Source organism: Podarcis cretensis (assembly GCF_951804945.1).
Source record: "Podarcis cretensis genome assembly, chromosome: 10".
In the NCBI taxonomy this organism is placed as follows: domain Eukaryota; kingdom Metazoa; phylum Chordata; class Lepidosauria; order Squamata; family Lacertidae; genus Podarcis; species Podarcis cretensis.
In genome coordinates, this window is record NC_137179.1 from 16,627,707 (window position 1) to 16,644,889 (window position 17,183).

The window sequence follows — 17,183 nt, forward strand, 5'->3', positions numbered from 1 at the left end:
AATGCATTATATTAAGGAAAATTGATTGTGTACATTACTCAAAACTACATACTGAACTGCATGTATTTGGAGAAATTCACTCTAAAAGCTGACAAATCTTCATGAGTATTTTAGTATTTTTAAAAATCTCTTTGCTGCAGAAATATGGAGAATTTAATTTAAGATTGAGAAAATAAAAAACTTTCAGAAACAAAATTGACAGATTTCATCCATTGCTAGTCATAACTGGCATATTCTGCAGTCTTTCTTAAATGTTAACATTATTGTACTGGTTGCCCTAATAACTTTTTCCTCTCCTGTTTCCACAGAGGGAGTGTTGATCAGAATGAATGGCCATATTTCAAACACCCACCCAAGTGCATATGGAAGTTACTCTTCTCAAGTAAAGTAAGTATTATCCCACCAACATGACCTCTCCTTGCCACCCAAGTTCATTGAAAATAAAATAAAAGGAAGAAGAAGCCCTAAGGTCTCCTCTGAGACTTAACATTTCATTTACAGCCTGGAAGCTATTGTCATTTCAGACATAAGATCAATTTCATATGAGCTTGGATATAATGAGGGTACCAGCCTGCAGAGGCATAAATACCTTCTTCACATCAGACCTCAATAATGTGAACCTCAATAAGTGTTTTTGTTGCTTCTTGTGTATCCCAAACTTAGATGCAGCAGAAGATCTAGGGTCCTTGCCGTGCTAGAAACTCAGATATACAAGCTAGGTGCTAAATGGCTCCTTAATCCAGGGTTACAGTAGCCCAAACAGAATGTCTAGTTGCCATTTTGGGGCCAGAGGCTCAAAACATGAATTTTTCAATATGAGTTTTGGGTTCCTGAAATTCATTCTGATCGTGCAGCTAAAATATAATGTATAGAATTATCTAGGATGTGTTGCTGGTGTGTGAAAACAGTCAAGATCGAGGGAATCCCAGGCATGCACCTCCAGATCATGGTGACATCAGGCATCATCCTTGCACCCGGGCATCTTCACTTGGTCACAGGTAGCTGATAGCCAGGTCCAAATTGTGCCTGGCGCCTAGAGAATTTTGAATGCTGGGTCCTTGTACAGTTGTTCCTAGATGAAGCTCGTAGAGAACTGTACCTATCCCAGTCATAAGAACTTAAGAAGAGCCTGCTGGGACAGGCCAATGGCTGATCTAATCCACCATCCAATTCTCACAGTGGCCACTCAGATGCTTGTAGGAAATCCTCAGGCAGGGCCTTAGCACAACAATACTTTCCCCTGTTGCAGTTTCCAGTATCTGGTGGTCAGAAGCATCTATGGAGGCAGAACCTAGTTGTCATATAGTTAGTTGCCACCAATAGCATACCCTTCCACAAATTTGTCTAATCCTCTTTGAAAGCTATCTGAGTTGATGGCCATCGCTGCCTCTTGTGGGAGTGAGTTCCATTGTCTAATTGTGCACCGTGTGAAGAAGTACTTTCTTTTTTCTATCCTAAATCTTCCAGCATGCAGCTTCATTGGATGCCCTCGAGTTCTAGTGTTGGGGGGAGAGAGGGGAAAAATCTTTACTCTCTCCATGTAATCTTATAAGCTTCTGTCATGCCATATCCATGCCTTGTGCAGGAGCATTTACAGTCAACAAACTGCACCCATCGCCCAGCTCCGCCAAGGTTAATTTGTTGGTATGTGTGTCAACATTTTGGCTGCAGACTGCAATGTTGATGGTAAATAGAACCATAGCAGTCAGTTTCAATTGTCTCTGAAGCTGTCGCTTGAATTCCTTCTGGGATCCCGATAAATCTCTGGTCGTGCACCAAGACTTCTGTGGGTGAACTCAATTTTCCTGGGATTTTTTATTTTATTTTATTTTCCTGATAGCTCATTGCTTTGTCTTGGAAGCTGTTCCCGAAGTTATCCCAAGATTTCAGAGAGATTTGCACCTGTCAGGCCGTGGAGGTCCAGTGGCATCCGCAAGAATCACCTCTCAGTCTTTAGGATCCAGCCTTTTGACTTGAGAGGACCGGGGTTACTTCTACTTCACAGATGTCCTGTCGTGAAGAGTCTTTGTGGAGAGGCAGTTAAAGACTCTGTGAGGGCAAAGACTGGTGGTTAGGATGGCTGTTGAAGAGGGGAGTCGATAACAGGGGACATTATAGATCAAGGATGAGGAATCTTTGGTGGCTGGGGAAACCCAGCCAGATGGGTGGGGTATAAATTATTGAGACATCAGCTTGCCAACAAAGGCCCATATAGTTAAAGCTATGGTTTTCCCAGTAGTGATGTATGGAAGTGAGAACTGGACCATGAAGAAGGCTGATCGCCGAAGAATTGATGCTTTTGAATTATGGTGCTGGAGGAGACTCTTCAGAGTCCCATGGACTGCAAGAAGATCAAACCTCTCCATTCTGAAGGAAATCAGCCCTGAGTGCTCACTGGAAGGACAGCTCCTGAAGCTGAGGCTCCAGTACTTTGGGCACCTCATGAGAAGAGAAGACCCCCTGGAAAAGACCCTGATGTTGGGAAAGATGGAGGGCACAAGGAGAAGGGGACGACAGAGGATGAGATGGTTGGATAGTGTTCACAAAGCTACCAGCATGAGTTTGACCAAACTGCGGGAGGCAGTGGAAGACAGGAGTGCCTGGCGTGCTCTGGTCCATGGGGTCACGAAGAGTGAGACACGACTAAACGACTAAACAACAACATTATTATTATTAGTCTTTTGGATGTTGTTGGACTCCAACTCCCATCAGCCCCCAATGGTCAGAGGTGCTGGAAGTTGTAGTCCAGCGACATCCATAGGGCCACAGCCTCCCCACCCCAGTTATAGATAGAGCCAATATTTTGACTCTACAGAAGCTCTATGCACTCATTATTTGGGGATATAGGAAGCTGCTTGGTTCATATAGTTCAGTTGTCATGGACTGACTGGACGCAGAGGAATGGTGGGAGGCATCAGCTGGGGAACCCTCAAGGGACAAAGGATCAGAGCCCAGGAATTGGTGGTGGAACAATGATGAGTGGACAGAGGGAGAAGAGGGAGAAGCTTGGGAGGAGAAGTCCAGAAGCAGAAGCTGAAATGGGAGAGGATGGAGTCCAAGAAGCAGAGATGAGTCAGGCTGGTGAAGAAGCTCAGGTGTCTCTCTCTCCTGCTGTGACCAGCTCCCCTCCCCCTGTCTCCAGAACCAGAAGAGGTATGAAGAGGGAGGAGCAAAGTCAGGCACGGCTCCCAAGTCTCAGATTGCTTGGGAAGGACCAGGGGGAGGAGGAGATTTAGGCAGATGTGAGAAGGTGGGGACCTTCAACCTCCATGGGGCAAGGCCTACTGAGAAGAGCTGCAATGCTCATCAGGCCTGGCACTCCTGAGCAGACTTTGTTTCTGCTAATAAAGAGTTAGCTTCACATGTGATTTGTTGCTGACCCCGCTTCTGACAGTAGTATTGTCCACACTGGCCGATAGTGGCTCACCAGGGTTTTAGATCTGGAGTATTCCCAGTCCTACATGGAGCTGATGGGGACTGAACCAGGGATTTTCCATATCCAGTGCATGCTTTCTTCTACCACCAAGCCGCTGAGTTGGTCAGGACTAGCATAAATAGTAGGAGCCTGGGCATCTACCTTCACTTCATCATCAGGAGAGTGGTACGGGCTGGTCTTCAGTTTCTCTGCCTTCAGCCCTAACCTTCTACCTCTGTGTTGTAGCAACTGGTCTCTCAGTTAGACGGCATACCCTCCAGACCCAGGTTCAGGTATGGCTGCTTTCAGCCCCACCCTTATTTTAACGAAGGTCGCTCTTCAGACTTCTAAACTTAACTGATCTCTATTAGGGCCAGAAAACAAATTTCCCTTTGGAAACATCTGTCCTATTGGTTTATGTACAACTGAATGGGTAGCAGCTGATAGTGCTATATGCTGTTGATTGCCAGGGGCAACCTTTCTACCCTTGGAAAGCTACTAATGGGATTTCCTCCTTCATCTAGAAGGAGATTCTGTGATTTGTGGTAATCTAAATAGATTTATAAATAGATCAGATGTTGTTTGCTCAAGCCAAAGCCATGCATAATTTATGTCTGTGGGGTTTTTTTTATAGAAAAAGCAAGGGGTGCAAGTTGTCTCTTAAAAGACTCTGCAATCTTAGGTTGCAATTCTGGTTTTGAGCTGCGATGTGTGTCTGTGTGCATGCTCTAGCAAAGTTATGTGCATGCAAATATATATTCGCACATGCTGTATTCTTCACGCACGCACACACATTGCAACGAGCATTAGCTATAAACAATAAAATTTGATTCACACACAAGCTGTGCTCTCAAAATATGCACACACTAATACACACACAAATACAAGGGGAGAGCCTTAGATAGTCCAGTCATAAGGCAAACTTGCAAGCTGCTTACAAGCACGTTTATTCAAATAAATGATGCTTGGCCTTGGCTGGAATAAGTAACATCAGAACTATTTATAAATGTATTTAGCTGACTGCAAACCATAAAAAAGGTAAAGGTAGAGGTACCCCTGCCTGTACGGGCCAGTCTTGACAGACTCTGGGGTTGTGCGCCCATCTCACTTAAGAGGCCAGGGGCCAGCGCTGTCCGGAGACACTTCCGGGTCACGTGGCCAGCGTGACAAAGCCGCATCTGGCAAGCCAGAGCCGCACACGGAAACGCCGTTTACCTTCCCGCTGGTAAGCGGTCCCTATTTATCTACTTGCACCCGGAGGTGCTTTCGAACTGCTAGGTTGGCAGGCGCTGGGACCGAGCAGCGGGAGCGCACCCCGCCGCAGGGATTCGAACTGCCGACCTTTCGATCGGCAAGTCCTAGGCGCTGAGGCTTTAACCCACAGCGCCACCTGTGTCCCTTAACCATAGGCTTTACTAAATTGGGATCACGGGTTGGAAATCCCACGAGAAGCTTTCCAAATCTGGAACCATGCTGCTGGAAATTGACAGTGTAAATAACTGCGAACGTGAATTTCCTGAAATCCATAGCACCATGCAAAACATTCTGTAGCTTTCGTATGTGTGCTTGTTTGCTTGCTTTCAGATATTGATATGTTAGACCCAATACACAGGCACTCTGTGTCAAAGGTGACATTGTGAATTCCTGCTTCTACATGTAAACCAAAAACTAAGGAGTGGCATGACTTTACTTCCATGTGTCCTAAGGGGTCTTGAGTTTCTCAAATAGGAGCTGGTCTCCCCCCTACATTATATTGCAAATTGCTTTTGGAACACAGGGGACTGTCAAAAGCAGTCTGCGGCATGGTTTGCCTGACCATTCGAAGGAGAAGAGTCACAACTTCCAATAGGCCAACAGAAGTCCTTGGACATGCTTTCTAGATCCTGGTCATCTCCAGACGCCCTTGTCACTTCTCATCTAGTAGTCAAGATTAAATTCTTCTCTTCACCTCCACCCATCCCACTCCCAGTAGCTCTTGCTCACCTTTATAACCATTTTGAAGATGGGGAAATCCTTTGCAGGCACTGTAATTCTGCAATAGAGCCAGTGTGATGTAGTAGCTGCCAGCCAGGATGGCTCTGGTCTCCCTGTGCTGGGGGGGGGGGGGGAGGCAGGATCCCTCTGAGTACCAGTGGCTGGGAATTGAAGGTGGAGAGAGTGCTGATGCTCAGGTACTGCTTTCAGGCTCCCCGTAATACCTGGTTAGCCACTGTGAGTACAGGATGCTGGAATAGTTAAGCTGTTGACCTAGTCTAGCAGGGCTCTTCTTATGATTGCTGGGCAATGACCAGGACCACATCTCCACTCAGCCATGGTGCTCACCTTGGGCTAGTCACTGTCAGCATAATAATAATTATCATCATCATTATTATTATTAATACCTCGCCCATCTGGTTGGGTTGCCCCAGCCACTCTAGGCGGCTTCCAACATACATAAAAACAATAATAAAACATCAAACACTAATAGTAAGAATCAGATCCTGTATAAAAAATCACAATAACTTCTAACCTACCTCACAGGGTTGTTGTGAGGATAAGAGGTTTGCAAAGTTGAGCTCCCTAGAGGACAAGCAGGATATAAATATTGGGTGACATTGTGGCTCAAGCAAAGCAGTCGCAAAACAGGTGATTGTGAAGAGAACGATTTGTATGAGACATTTCTGTTATCTGTGACCAGCAAAATGATACCAGTGTGTTTATTATAACAGATGTGCATTTATTTCATCACTTTCCTCCCTGCACAAGGACACCCCACCATGCTGGCTTTCAAAATAGCCGCACAGAATCACTTGATGCAACCACTTCAGCTGGAACACACACAAATGCACACAGGCATATATGAAATAGCAAGTAATCACCACATGGGCTTTTTAAATCCTCCCTTTGTTGTTGTTTAATGGGGTTACTGAACCTTTGGAATTTCTGGATGGCATTATCTTGCTTGTTGTTGTTTTGAAGTTAACATTTTTTTGTAATTTTATTGGTTGTTTTGTATTTTATACGTTTATTGATGAACCATTCATTGATTTTTAAGAAAGGGCGGTATCTAAATAAAAACAATGGATGAAAGAATATGGATAGAGAGAGCGGGGAATTTGAATGGATGACAGGGAGGCTGTAGGTGTTATAAATATAGCTCCACATAAAATAATTGCTTTGCATAAGTTATTTTTCTTTGGCTCAATAGAGAAAGCAGATCTGTGAGGGGCAATAAATCTCCACCTCTTAGAAATCTATTTTCTGAAGTGACAGTAGGCATCCTGGTTTCCTTTCAATCACGTCTGCAGTCAATATGGTCTTGAAATATGGAAGCCAGGAGTTTTCAAGTTCCTGCGCTCAGTGCAAACATTATCTCCGTATGCATATTAGCTTTATAAGGTATGTCAGCTGACCTTTTGCCAAAGGAAACCACACACAAACAATGTGCCTTCTCTTGCAGTGGATATGGATCACCAACATTTTCTCAGAGCGAGAGGGACCAGGCATCGAAGACAAGTGCGAAAGCTTTGTACGGTAAGGCTCATTGGCTTTGTGTATGTGATAAGGCCACCGGTATGAATTCCTTATTAAGCTTGGTGGAAGGTGTCTAGAGCAGAGAATATTTAAAGACACTCTCCTTTGCTTGGTAGGCAATCTGTGCTGTTATCTGCTGATCTGCTTCGAAAGTGGAAATACTAGCGTCATCCTGGGGGTGAAGCCTATGATGGAGACTCCAGAGGGCTTAGGAGTTATCCAGACTTTTGCTTCAGCCATAGAATGAATTCAGGCAGCTCTGGTTTCACTGTAGTCTTTTGCTCTGTGCCTTCATGTGCATCTGGAGCTTGGAAATGCGGAAACACATTAGGAAATCAAGGGAAGCCCTGTGCCCAGGGGTCTTCAGAAATCCAGATTTTGGGGTTGTCCCACAGTCTGAGTGGGTGGTTTTGCATTCACGAGACTTGAGGATTCATGGGCATCTCATACAAGATGGCTGAATGGGGCCAGCCTTGGAAGATCATGCATGTGTCCTGGCAAACAACAACAACAACAACAACCCACTTCTCCAATGAGTGTTTGCAGACATTGCTTCTTAAGGGGCCCACCTGGTAGCCCTCACAGTCCCCAAGAGAGAGCTTCTAAGCTGTGGTACACACACACACACACACACTGTAATGAGCATGAGCTGTAATGTGCATTTTTCACCTTCTTTATACAGCTTCTAGCAAATGCTGAAAGCACACATCTGGGTTTGGGTGCTGGAGATGTATCTTTCTAGGACACACCTTATTTTTGTATATGCTTTAAACTGTTTTTTTTAATATTGTGTTTTAATGATGCAACCCGGCCTGGGACCTTAGGGTGTTTAATATTAGTAGTAATAGTAGTAGTAATAATAATAAAATCCTTCCCTCATGATCTTGAAGCCCCCCTTCTTCCGTAAATTGTGTGAATGGGGTGTTACACGATTACCAAGCAAAGCCTTGATTTTTGCAATGCCCTTATGCCCTCACGTGGACTAGGGCTGTGTGATATCCGGTTCTCAACACTGTGATATACAGTCAAACCTCTGTTCTCGAATGGCTCAGTTTTCGAACGTTTCGACTCCCGAATGCCCAAAACCCGGAAGTAACTGCTCCGGTTTTTGAACAATTTTTAGAAGCTGAATGTGCTATGCAGCTTCCGTTTTGAGTTTCCCTATTGTTCTGAGGCTTCCACTGTCAGTCAGTTGTTGAACGTTTTGGAAGTTGAATGGGCTTCCAAATGGATTGCGTTTGACAACCGAGGTTTGACCGTATCACCAGCTAAACATCATGATATACCAGTACAGCCTCAATACAATTGAGCAGTTAACGTCCGGGTTTTTGGCATTCGGGAGACGAAACCTTAGAAAAGAGAGCCGTTTGAGAATTTCTGAAGTAAGGATGGAGCTATGTAGAGAGAGGTGCTAGGACTTGCCGATCAGAAGGTCGGCGGTTCGAATCCCCACAATGGGGTGAGCTCCTGTTGCTCAGTCCCTGCTCCTGCCAACCTAGCAGCTCGAAAGCACATCAAAGTGCAAGTAGATAAATAGGTACCGCTCTGGTGGGAAGGTAAACGGCCTTTCCATGCACTGCTCTGGTTCGCCAGAAGCGGCTTAGTCATGCTGGCCACATGACCCGGAAGCTGTACGCCGGCTCCCTCAGCCAATAAAGCAAGATGAGCGCCGCAACCCCAGAGTCGGCCACGACTGGACCTAATGGTCAGGGGTCCCTTTACCTTTACCTATGTAGAGGCGTTGGCTGGCTTCACTATTTTCCCCACATGGTGATTTTTGCATAGCATGGGCACACACACATCATGCTTCGCGATATAGTGCCAGGTCAAAAAATGAAGAAGCCGGTATCGCGATATGGACTTCAAGCCAGTTTTGGATGATGTATTGCCCAGCCCTAATGTGAGAGAGCCTGCAAACAAGCTTCTGGTCACACCCAGACATTTGTGCTATCTGATCCCTGTCCTAACTGTGGGTTCCATTTTCATGGAAGTCCGATCATGCACATGTGTCGGCTTTCTTAAGGCATGGATCCATGGGCAGGGCCATTGCACTGCATGATGCAGAGGCAGCTGCATAACCATTCCCCCATCTGTAGCTTCTGTGCATAGGGAAGGAGCGAGAAGGTTTTGTAATGTGTGTTTGTGTGTATGTCTCCCGCCTGAGAAGCTGACAATTTTCTCTCTTAACAGTTGGTTCTCCGGGGAACTGATTAACAGCAGCAGCGTATGCGGAAAGCGGTGTCTTTAAAATGAAAAGATGTGCTGCTATGCACATTTGAGAACTGAGTATGAGGCTATACAGTGGAAGTAGACATCCGATTAAATTCTGCTTGGGTCTTAATGCAGGCAATATTCTAATTTAGCAGACTTTTTTTTCAAAAATAAAAATGTTGTGCAGCCTGTTTGATTATGTTTAAAATGTATATCCCACTTAGAGCTCAAGAAGGCTTATAACAACAAAAACATATGAAACCTAAAACATAAATTAAACCTAATTTGAACAGAAATCTCAGAAATTTAAATGAGAACATAATAAAAAAATGAAAATGTCAGAGAAGCATTTGTGGCTCGAAGGCATCCTGAAATTATTTTAACCAGATGCTTGAAACTCATCAGTGACAGATCCTGTCAGATTTCTAGTGGGGAGGAGTTCCACAGATTTCAGCCCGTGACACTGAAAGCACAACCTCTGGTCTGTGGGGAACCACTAATAATGCTCCCCTGGGTGTTGCTGTTGTTAATTAAATTTGTATCCTGCCCTTCATCTGAAGATCTCAGGGCGATGCGATACACAACAGAAAAATACACAATGATCACCGGGAGTGATCTCAGTGATTGACCTTGGATATGCTATCTCTCCCGGGCCTAAGTCGGTCAGGGCTTTTTATACCTTCGAACCTGGCCTTGGTACATAAGTCACGTGGGGGAGAATAATGTTTTGGATTGCTCATGGAAACAAAGGGACATACACTTTGGCAAAAGGAAGGCCAGAAAATAATGAATTGAAAGCAAAAATAATATGAGGATTACATTGCTAGAAACACAAGACCAACAGCAGAGAGGCAGTTGGACTCTTGGATGGCAAGGGAATCAAATGTGTGCCAAAGGAGGAAAAGGAGATTGTGGAGATGGTGAATCGATTCTCTTCTTCTGTCTTCCTTGTGGAAGGGCAGATCTTGGTACCTGAGCTAACTTTCTCAGGAAGGAAGCTGGGAGCTGAGGCAAATAGCTGCATAGCTGTCAACTTACAGATTTGAAAATAAGGGACCAGCAGCCTTGAAAATAAGGTGACCAGCAGCCAAAATAAGGGACCTGCAGCCTCACCTGTTCCAGGCACTCCAGTCTTCCTGTTCTCCTGCAGTCTGGTCAAACTTATGCTGGTAGCTTCGAGAACACTGTCCAACCAACTTTGTAACCAGAGGTTCAACTGAATAGAATCTGAATCACATGCACCACAAGACCTATGCAGCCTCAACTTAAGATGGCATCCCGGCCTGGCTTTGCACTGCAAAGTTTGCAGCAGCACGAGCAACAAAATGGCGTCCAGCATTCAAAACCCTCCTCAGCTTGCATTAACTAGCCACACACAAGGCATGCAAGCTCCACCCCCCAGTCATTCTTAGACTTCTTATTGGGTGAGCAACACAGCCAAGCAACACAGTTGGAGCCTCCCTCCTCCCTGGCCGGCAGGGAGGGAGGGAGGGAGAGGAGCTGCTTCCTTTGAAATTTAAGGGACATCATTTAAGGGACATTTAAGGGACATCCATCAATAAGGGACAGCAGCGGGACATGGCGCTGGAATAAGGGACTGTCCCTTCAAATAAGGGACACTTGACAGCTATGAATAGCTGTGATCTCTTATGAAGTTCTAGGCCATATTAAAGAAGTTAAAAAAAAACTTTAGGGATGGGTAGGGAAAAAAATGGAAGTGGAAACACCCCTATAACCGAATGTGGACCGAGCATGCTCAGTGGCCACATATTGTTGACACTGGGGGGCGGGGGAGAGACAGAGGAGCGAATGGAATGTCTGAAATCCTCTTCGCTTCCCACTGCAACATTTTGTTGCAGTCCCCACCAGATGCATTTTGTTTCTAAATGAAAAACGAAGATCCTCTGGGATAGAAATAAAGTTAAATAATGTGCACAGGTTCATTTCTGTGCAGTGTGTGAACTGATCCTTTTAAAAATCTCCTGTGTGTGTGTGTGTATTTCTTTCTGCCACGTGGCATTTTTCTTCTCCTCGCCGCCTCCCTTTAGCGCTGCACGGCATCCCATTTTTTATTGAAATCCCATCAGTGAGCACTATTGCCCTGTCACCTTCCTGAATGGAAATAATTAATCGGTGTTGGATTGATCTAGATTTTACTACTTTTTTAAAAATCCCCATATTTTGTCAGGGGCAGATGGATTTTATTTCTTCAGATCCTCGTCCAAGCAGAAAACCAAGAAAGGTAGCGAATGATAAAAGAGTTGGCTTGCTGTGTGTGTGTTCACGCATGTTTTTTAAAAATGAAGTTTTTTTTCCTCAAAAGAAATGCTGCAAAAGCAAAAAAAGATATTGTCAACATTTTGAAATGATCAAAGGATTCTTGCAGCGGTTCTTTGGAATAATGAACTCATTAGCATTGGATCAGACGATTGGGAATTTCTGTAGTGTGCTTTTGAGCCTGTTCCTCAGTGTTTTTTCCCCTTTGTGACTTGCATGATGTGTTGACATTTTACTGTCCCTCCCTTTTTTCATTCCATACTAATACCTTCCTTAGTCAAATTATTTACATGAATGAGTCGTCCTTTTCTCTCCTCACTCCCCATTTGCTCAATCTGTAAAAATGATGGGTGTGTTCACAGAATCACAGAACTGGAGAGGTGGAAGGGAACCCAAGGATCATCTAGTCCAAACCTCTGCAATGCAGGAAGCACAGCTAAAGAATTTCTGACAGATGGCCATTGAACCCCTGTTTAATAACTTCTGATGACAGAGAATCCAACACCATCCATTCCACAGTTGAATAGTTCTTACCATCACAAAGTTGTTCCTAACGTTTAGTTGGAGTCTCCCTTATTTTCATTTTTAAAATATATTTTTATTAAAGATAAAGTTCCACCGGTTCAGCTCCAACCCTCTGAGAGGCAGAATTATCCTCCATCTCTTCTGTTCCTCTAGTGTCTGCAATAGGGGTTAGTTTGCGTTTTAATGAGAAAGCACCTAATTTACGCTTCTCGAACCAATATGCAAACCGAAACACAGCTATCCTTTGAAGGGTGCTCTTCTTCTCCAAACACATTGTATTAGAGGAAAATGTGTATTGTGTATGCTAGTGACAAATGACACTGCAACACATGAGATTTGAAAGTCCCAACTGTGAAGAAAGGGAAAAATTAGCTCCACCCACTAAAATGGTTGCTTTCCAATTCTGGAATGGAAGGCAAATGCAACGATGGTTTGCCAGTTCTGATATCATGGCAAATTATCTACACCACTCGGCAAGAAATGGAGAGGGCACAGGTATGTGTGGAGAAGAATTGGTAATTGGCAAGAGTGAAGGAGGTTGTGTTAGCAGGTGTGGGCTGAGTGTGTGTGGAATTTGTGTGGGAATTGAGTTTGTGGAAGTGTGTTGAATGAGTGGAGTGGATTTTCTGAGTGGAGTTTTGATATTTCATCTGTTTTCTTCTCTGTTATGTTACAATCTTTTATAATGAAAAGTGGTACATTAATACTTTAGGCAATATAATGCTTTTTTATAAAAAAATGAACTCAGTTGTGCATAATGATGCCATCTCATCCAAAATTAATAATTGGCACCCATGTAACCATTCCTTAAACTCATTCCTAGCTCTCTATTAATTTATTCTGATCAATATTGCCTAAATCAGAGTTGTTTTTATGTAATGATCATTAGCATTCACAGACCTCCGTGCTGTGTGATCTGGAAAATTGTTTGGACTGAAACCATGTCTGTTGACCAGTTTCTTAAAAAAAAAAATATGAGCAGAGAGTCCCAGAAATGTCACATAGTTGTTCCACTCTTGGGTTTTGCAGTGAATTCTGACTTCTACTCACTTTCCTATATTGAAGAGAATTGCAGTCCTTGCTGTGCTTTGAATCAACCCTCCTCCTTCAGCTTCTGGTGTTTAACACATTGTATGTAAGCAAAGCAGATGGAGATGTATTTGAAGGCTAGTAATCTCAGGATAAATGGCACTTTAAACATACCCTGTGCAAAGAGTAAGCTGGAATGTGAAAATGAAGATGGTAAATCTCTCTCTCTCTCTCTCCCTCTCTCTCTCTCTCTCTCCTCTTATTTTTTTTAAAAAAAGAGCAAAGGAAGAATTATGCCCGCGATAGTGCCAGCAGCATATCTGAGACATCGCAGTACCACGTGGAGGTAAGAATTCTACAGATTTATTTGTATTTACGATATTTATTAACCTAATTTTCACTTGCGGGATTTGATGAAAATAGCTGCTGCAGTGCTGGACAGGTCTGAAGATTAACCATCAGACTTAAATTACTTGTACATTTACATGCCTCTCTAACATAAATACAGACTGTGCTGTTTAATGGAAGGATTGTTCTAACTTGGACTAGGGGAGGTCAGGGTTGAAGGCACTGATTAACCACAACCCAGCTGCAAGGACGGAAAAAGTGAGAAGAATTCTGTGCGCCAACCTGAACTCTTGAGGGAGAAAAGTTAAACAAGTGTTGCTGTTGTTTGCTTTTGTCTTACTAACTTTCAGCCTGCCTCCCTTCTGTTTTAGAGAAACTAGTAAGAAAAGGGAAGAAGAATCAAATTGTTGATTGATTGATTTGTGAGCAGAAACAACCTTAAACTGGAAACTTAAGACCTAAGGACCATTCGCCCTTGTAGAGCTCACAACAGCCATATCACCCCAGCTAAGCCACTGAGAAAGCCTTGCTCCAGGCGCCTCTTCAGTTGGTGGTTAAGGTCATGGTGACGTCAACAAGGCTTTCTCTGTGGTGATGCCACAGTTAGGAAACACACTCCCTTTGTTTAAATTAATGCTTGAAGTATGCCACATTTTGTAGAACCCATTGTGTTTTCTGATCAGTTTCATCCAATGTAATGTTTTTTAACCTTGCAGTTCTTCTGTAACGAATGGGGCGTAGGCTGGGCTGGAAGCTACCTAAGGCTCCATTCAAAAACATTCCTTAAGGCAGAAATAAGCCTTGTTGCATTTAGCACCTCTGATGTCAACCTCTGCAAGAGCTTCGAAAGAGAGAGCTGGAGCAAGTGAACAGGGGTGGCTTTGGAAAACCCTGATTTAGGGCTCTGTGCTAGGATTCTCAGAGTCTTTTTAATGAGGCTGCCATCCTGTCATGATTCTGAGTTAACCCCTTAGCTTAACTCTAAGCCTCTGGTGCACGCCTTTGGTCAAGGAAGTAAGCGGAGAGGCTCATGAGTGTGTGGAAAGCCAAGCAGAGGTGCAGCGGAAAATGAATTAAGTGCTTCTTTGCTCACCTTGGGCTGAGTGGCTGCACAAATAGTAATGAGGACATTGTAAATGTTACTTCCCACACACTTCAAATTAAACCCCAGTGAGTTTCCAGGCACACGCTAAAGAGCAGGTTTCGACCTTTAAAACTCTGAAAAGCCTGTGCCCTGATTGTTTGAAGGAACGCTGCCTCTCTTTCCTCTTCTGCCCTCCGACAGAGGCAGTGGAGGAGGCCCTGTTGAGGGTGGCTCCACGGTCTGGGAAATAGATGCATGGAATCAGGTCCAGGGCCTTTTCAGCTGTGGCTCCTGATCTATAGGATACCCTCCCAAAGGATGCTTTCCTGGCCACCTTAGCCCTTGATTCTAGGAGGGCTTACTAATTTTAGACGGCTTCTATGGATTATAGTCATTCATCATGTATTGAAGCTGATTTACCGGTTGCTTTCAGTTGTTCTACTAAACAGTTTGTTGATACACATAAGTTGTTCAACTCCAGATGCTAGCTGCAAACCTGGCTTTTTTTTCTACGCTTGGTTTTTTAAATGTAGACACTGTATTAAAAAGCCCGGCAGAAACGGGCACACACAAACGGGCTCAAGGTGACTTAGATGGTTCTCGTCCTCTCCATATTATCCGCACAATAACCCTGTGAAGTAGGTTGGACGGAGAGTTAGTGACTGGCTCAAGTTTACCCACCGAGCATCATGGTCAAGTGGGGATTTGAACCCTGGTCTCCCAGGTCCTAGTGCAGCGCCCTAACCACTGTGCCACACTGCCTGTTTAGCTGGCACCTACATTGCAGATCTTAGGAAATTGTCTGTCTGATACAGTATTTTGTTCTAATGTTTTCCTGTTTTCCTTATCTGCTGTTACAACCTGCCCCGGGCCCTTAGGGCAAAGGGTGGGCTACATTTTTGTATTTTAAAGTAAAACAAAAACATTATTTGTTTGTGTGTGTATCGAAACCCCCCCCCCCAAATCTAGGTAACCTAGGAACGAGAGATAAATATCCTAACTCAGTAGCAAATTGATGCATCTCCATATGGAGTGACAAACTGGATATGCAAAGACATAAAGATGAAATAACATGTGCAGTTGCACAAAACAAATATTTTCCCAAGCCCGTGTCTGCAGCCAGACACATTTAAACTCATCAGTCATCTTCAGTAACAGAGAGATGAGTAGAAGCAATTGTAAACAAGAAGCAATTGTTGTTGTTTAAAAGAAAGAAATGTTTTAAATTGTGCATGTAAGCCATTTCAGAAACACCATTGTGGTTGTCAGTGAAATGGGTTTTTAAAAGAAGACCTCTGCCCTGAATATTCCCCTAGCCCATGGGTCGGCAAACTAAAGCCCGGGGGCCAGATCCGGCCCAATTGCCTTCTGGATATGGCCCGCAGATGGTCCAGGAATCGCTGCATGGATCAGTGTGGGGATTCTGGTTGTTCGTGCTGCGCCATTCCCCCCCCCCCACACACACACTGTGGCAGCACCTCTTCCCTCCCTCCTCCTGGCTTCTCCCTGCCCTGCCTAGAGGAGGAAGGGGCCTGGGCTTTGTTGAGCTGCGGTTGGCTGAGCGCCATCTTAAGCAGCCCCTCTCTGGAGCCAGCCCTTTCATGCTGCTCATTGTCCCTCCACTGCCGCCACCACCAGCCCCTGCTGCTCGCAAGGCACAGGTAAGCAGCCACCGGGGCTCGTCCGGTACTGTGGAGAAGGGAGGGGAGAGTCGGTGGGTCCCCCCCAGATATAGTCTGCCCCCCACAAGGTTTGAGGGACAGTGGACTGGCCCCCTGTGGAAAAAGTTTGCTGACCCTTGCCCTAGCCCCTCTTTAAAACCATATCCATTTTTTATCTGTTTTCCTCGTCTCCCTTAGCACTTGACCACTTTTGTCTTGGATCGGAAAGAGGCCATGATCACGGTGGATGACGGCATAAGGAAACTGAAGCTGCTGGATGCCAAAGGCAAAGTGTGGACACAAGATATGATTCTCCAAGTGGATGACAAAGCTGTCAGCCTGGTGGACTTGGAATCAAAGGTACCGTGAAAAGCCTTTTAAGCATTGTGCCTTCGTATTTTCAAAGTTGCTGGGGAAGAGAGAAATTGTCTTGGGGCTAGGGGGAAACAGCTTTCTTGTTCAGGGTTTTGTATCATTTTTTAATAACTGCTTTACGGTCCTCTCTGTGTGAGCAAAAGTTCGTAAGTCACGGAGCTTCTCGAGCTTCCACGCAATTGAGTTCTTTGATTCAGTGGCTTTGAGTAATAATTTGAAGATTTGCCATCAAATCTTCCTTTGCAGAATGAGCTGGAGAATTTCCCCCTGAGCACAATCCAACACTGCCATGCTGTGATGAGCTCCTGCAGCTACGACTCCATCCTTGCCTTAGTTTGCAAAGAGCCAGCCCAAAGCAAAGCAGATCTCCACCTTTTCCAGTGCGATGAAGTTAAGGTAAGGCAAAAGACAGAAACTGAGGGCGCTTGGCCTTTTAACTTTGCTTTGCTTAGGGCTTAGCCACACCCACCTTTCCTCTGCACTTTCGTTCATTCTTTGTTTGCCCAATAGATTTTATTAAGTTTTGAAAGAAAATATACAAAGGTTAATATCAGATATCCAATGTCTTTGTATCACAGATAAAAGAAATCAATCTAAATAGAAACAGAAACCAAAAGGAGGGGTGGCGAGAAAAAGGAAAGGAAAGGAAAGAAGAGAACTTCTGATTCTTCATCTGTCAGCTATATATAGAAAATTACTCAGAGCATCCACTCCAAGATCACACCTAACAATTCTACTCTCTATA

The 17,183-nt window shown here is 44.4% G+C and overlaps 1 protein-coding gene across 3 annotated transcripts in view; it reads left to right on the plus strand.

Annotated features, from left to right (window-relative positions):
• EPS8 (EGFR pathway substrate 8, signaling adaptor) overlaps window positions 1-17,183 on the plus strand; it is a 156,050-nt gene that overhangs the window by 89,453 nt on the left and 49,414 nt on the right. For all 3 annotated transcript variants that reach the window (XM_079992401.1, XM_079992403.1, XM_079992402.1), the window contains exons 2-6: window positions 309-387; window positions 6,855-6,928; window positions 13,249-13,316; window positions 16,262-16,423; window positions 16,685-16,834. In XM_079992401.1, the coding sequence (XP_079848527.1) occupies window positions 326-387; window positions 6,855-6,928; window positions 13,249-13,316; window positions 16,262-16,423; window positions 16,685-16,834 (516 nt within the window). In that variant the 5' untranslated portion in view covers window positions 309-325. The remainder of the gene's footprint in view (window positions 1-308; window positions 388-6,854; window positions 6,929-13,248; window positions 13,317-16,261; window positions 16,424-16,684; window positions 16,835-17,183) is intronic.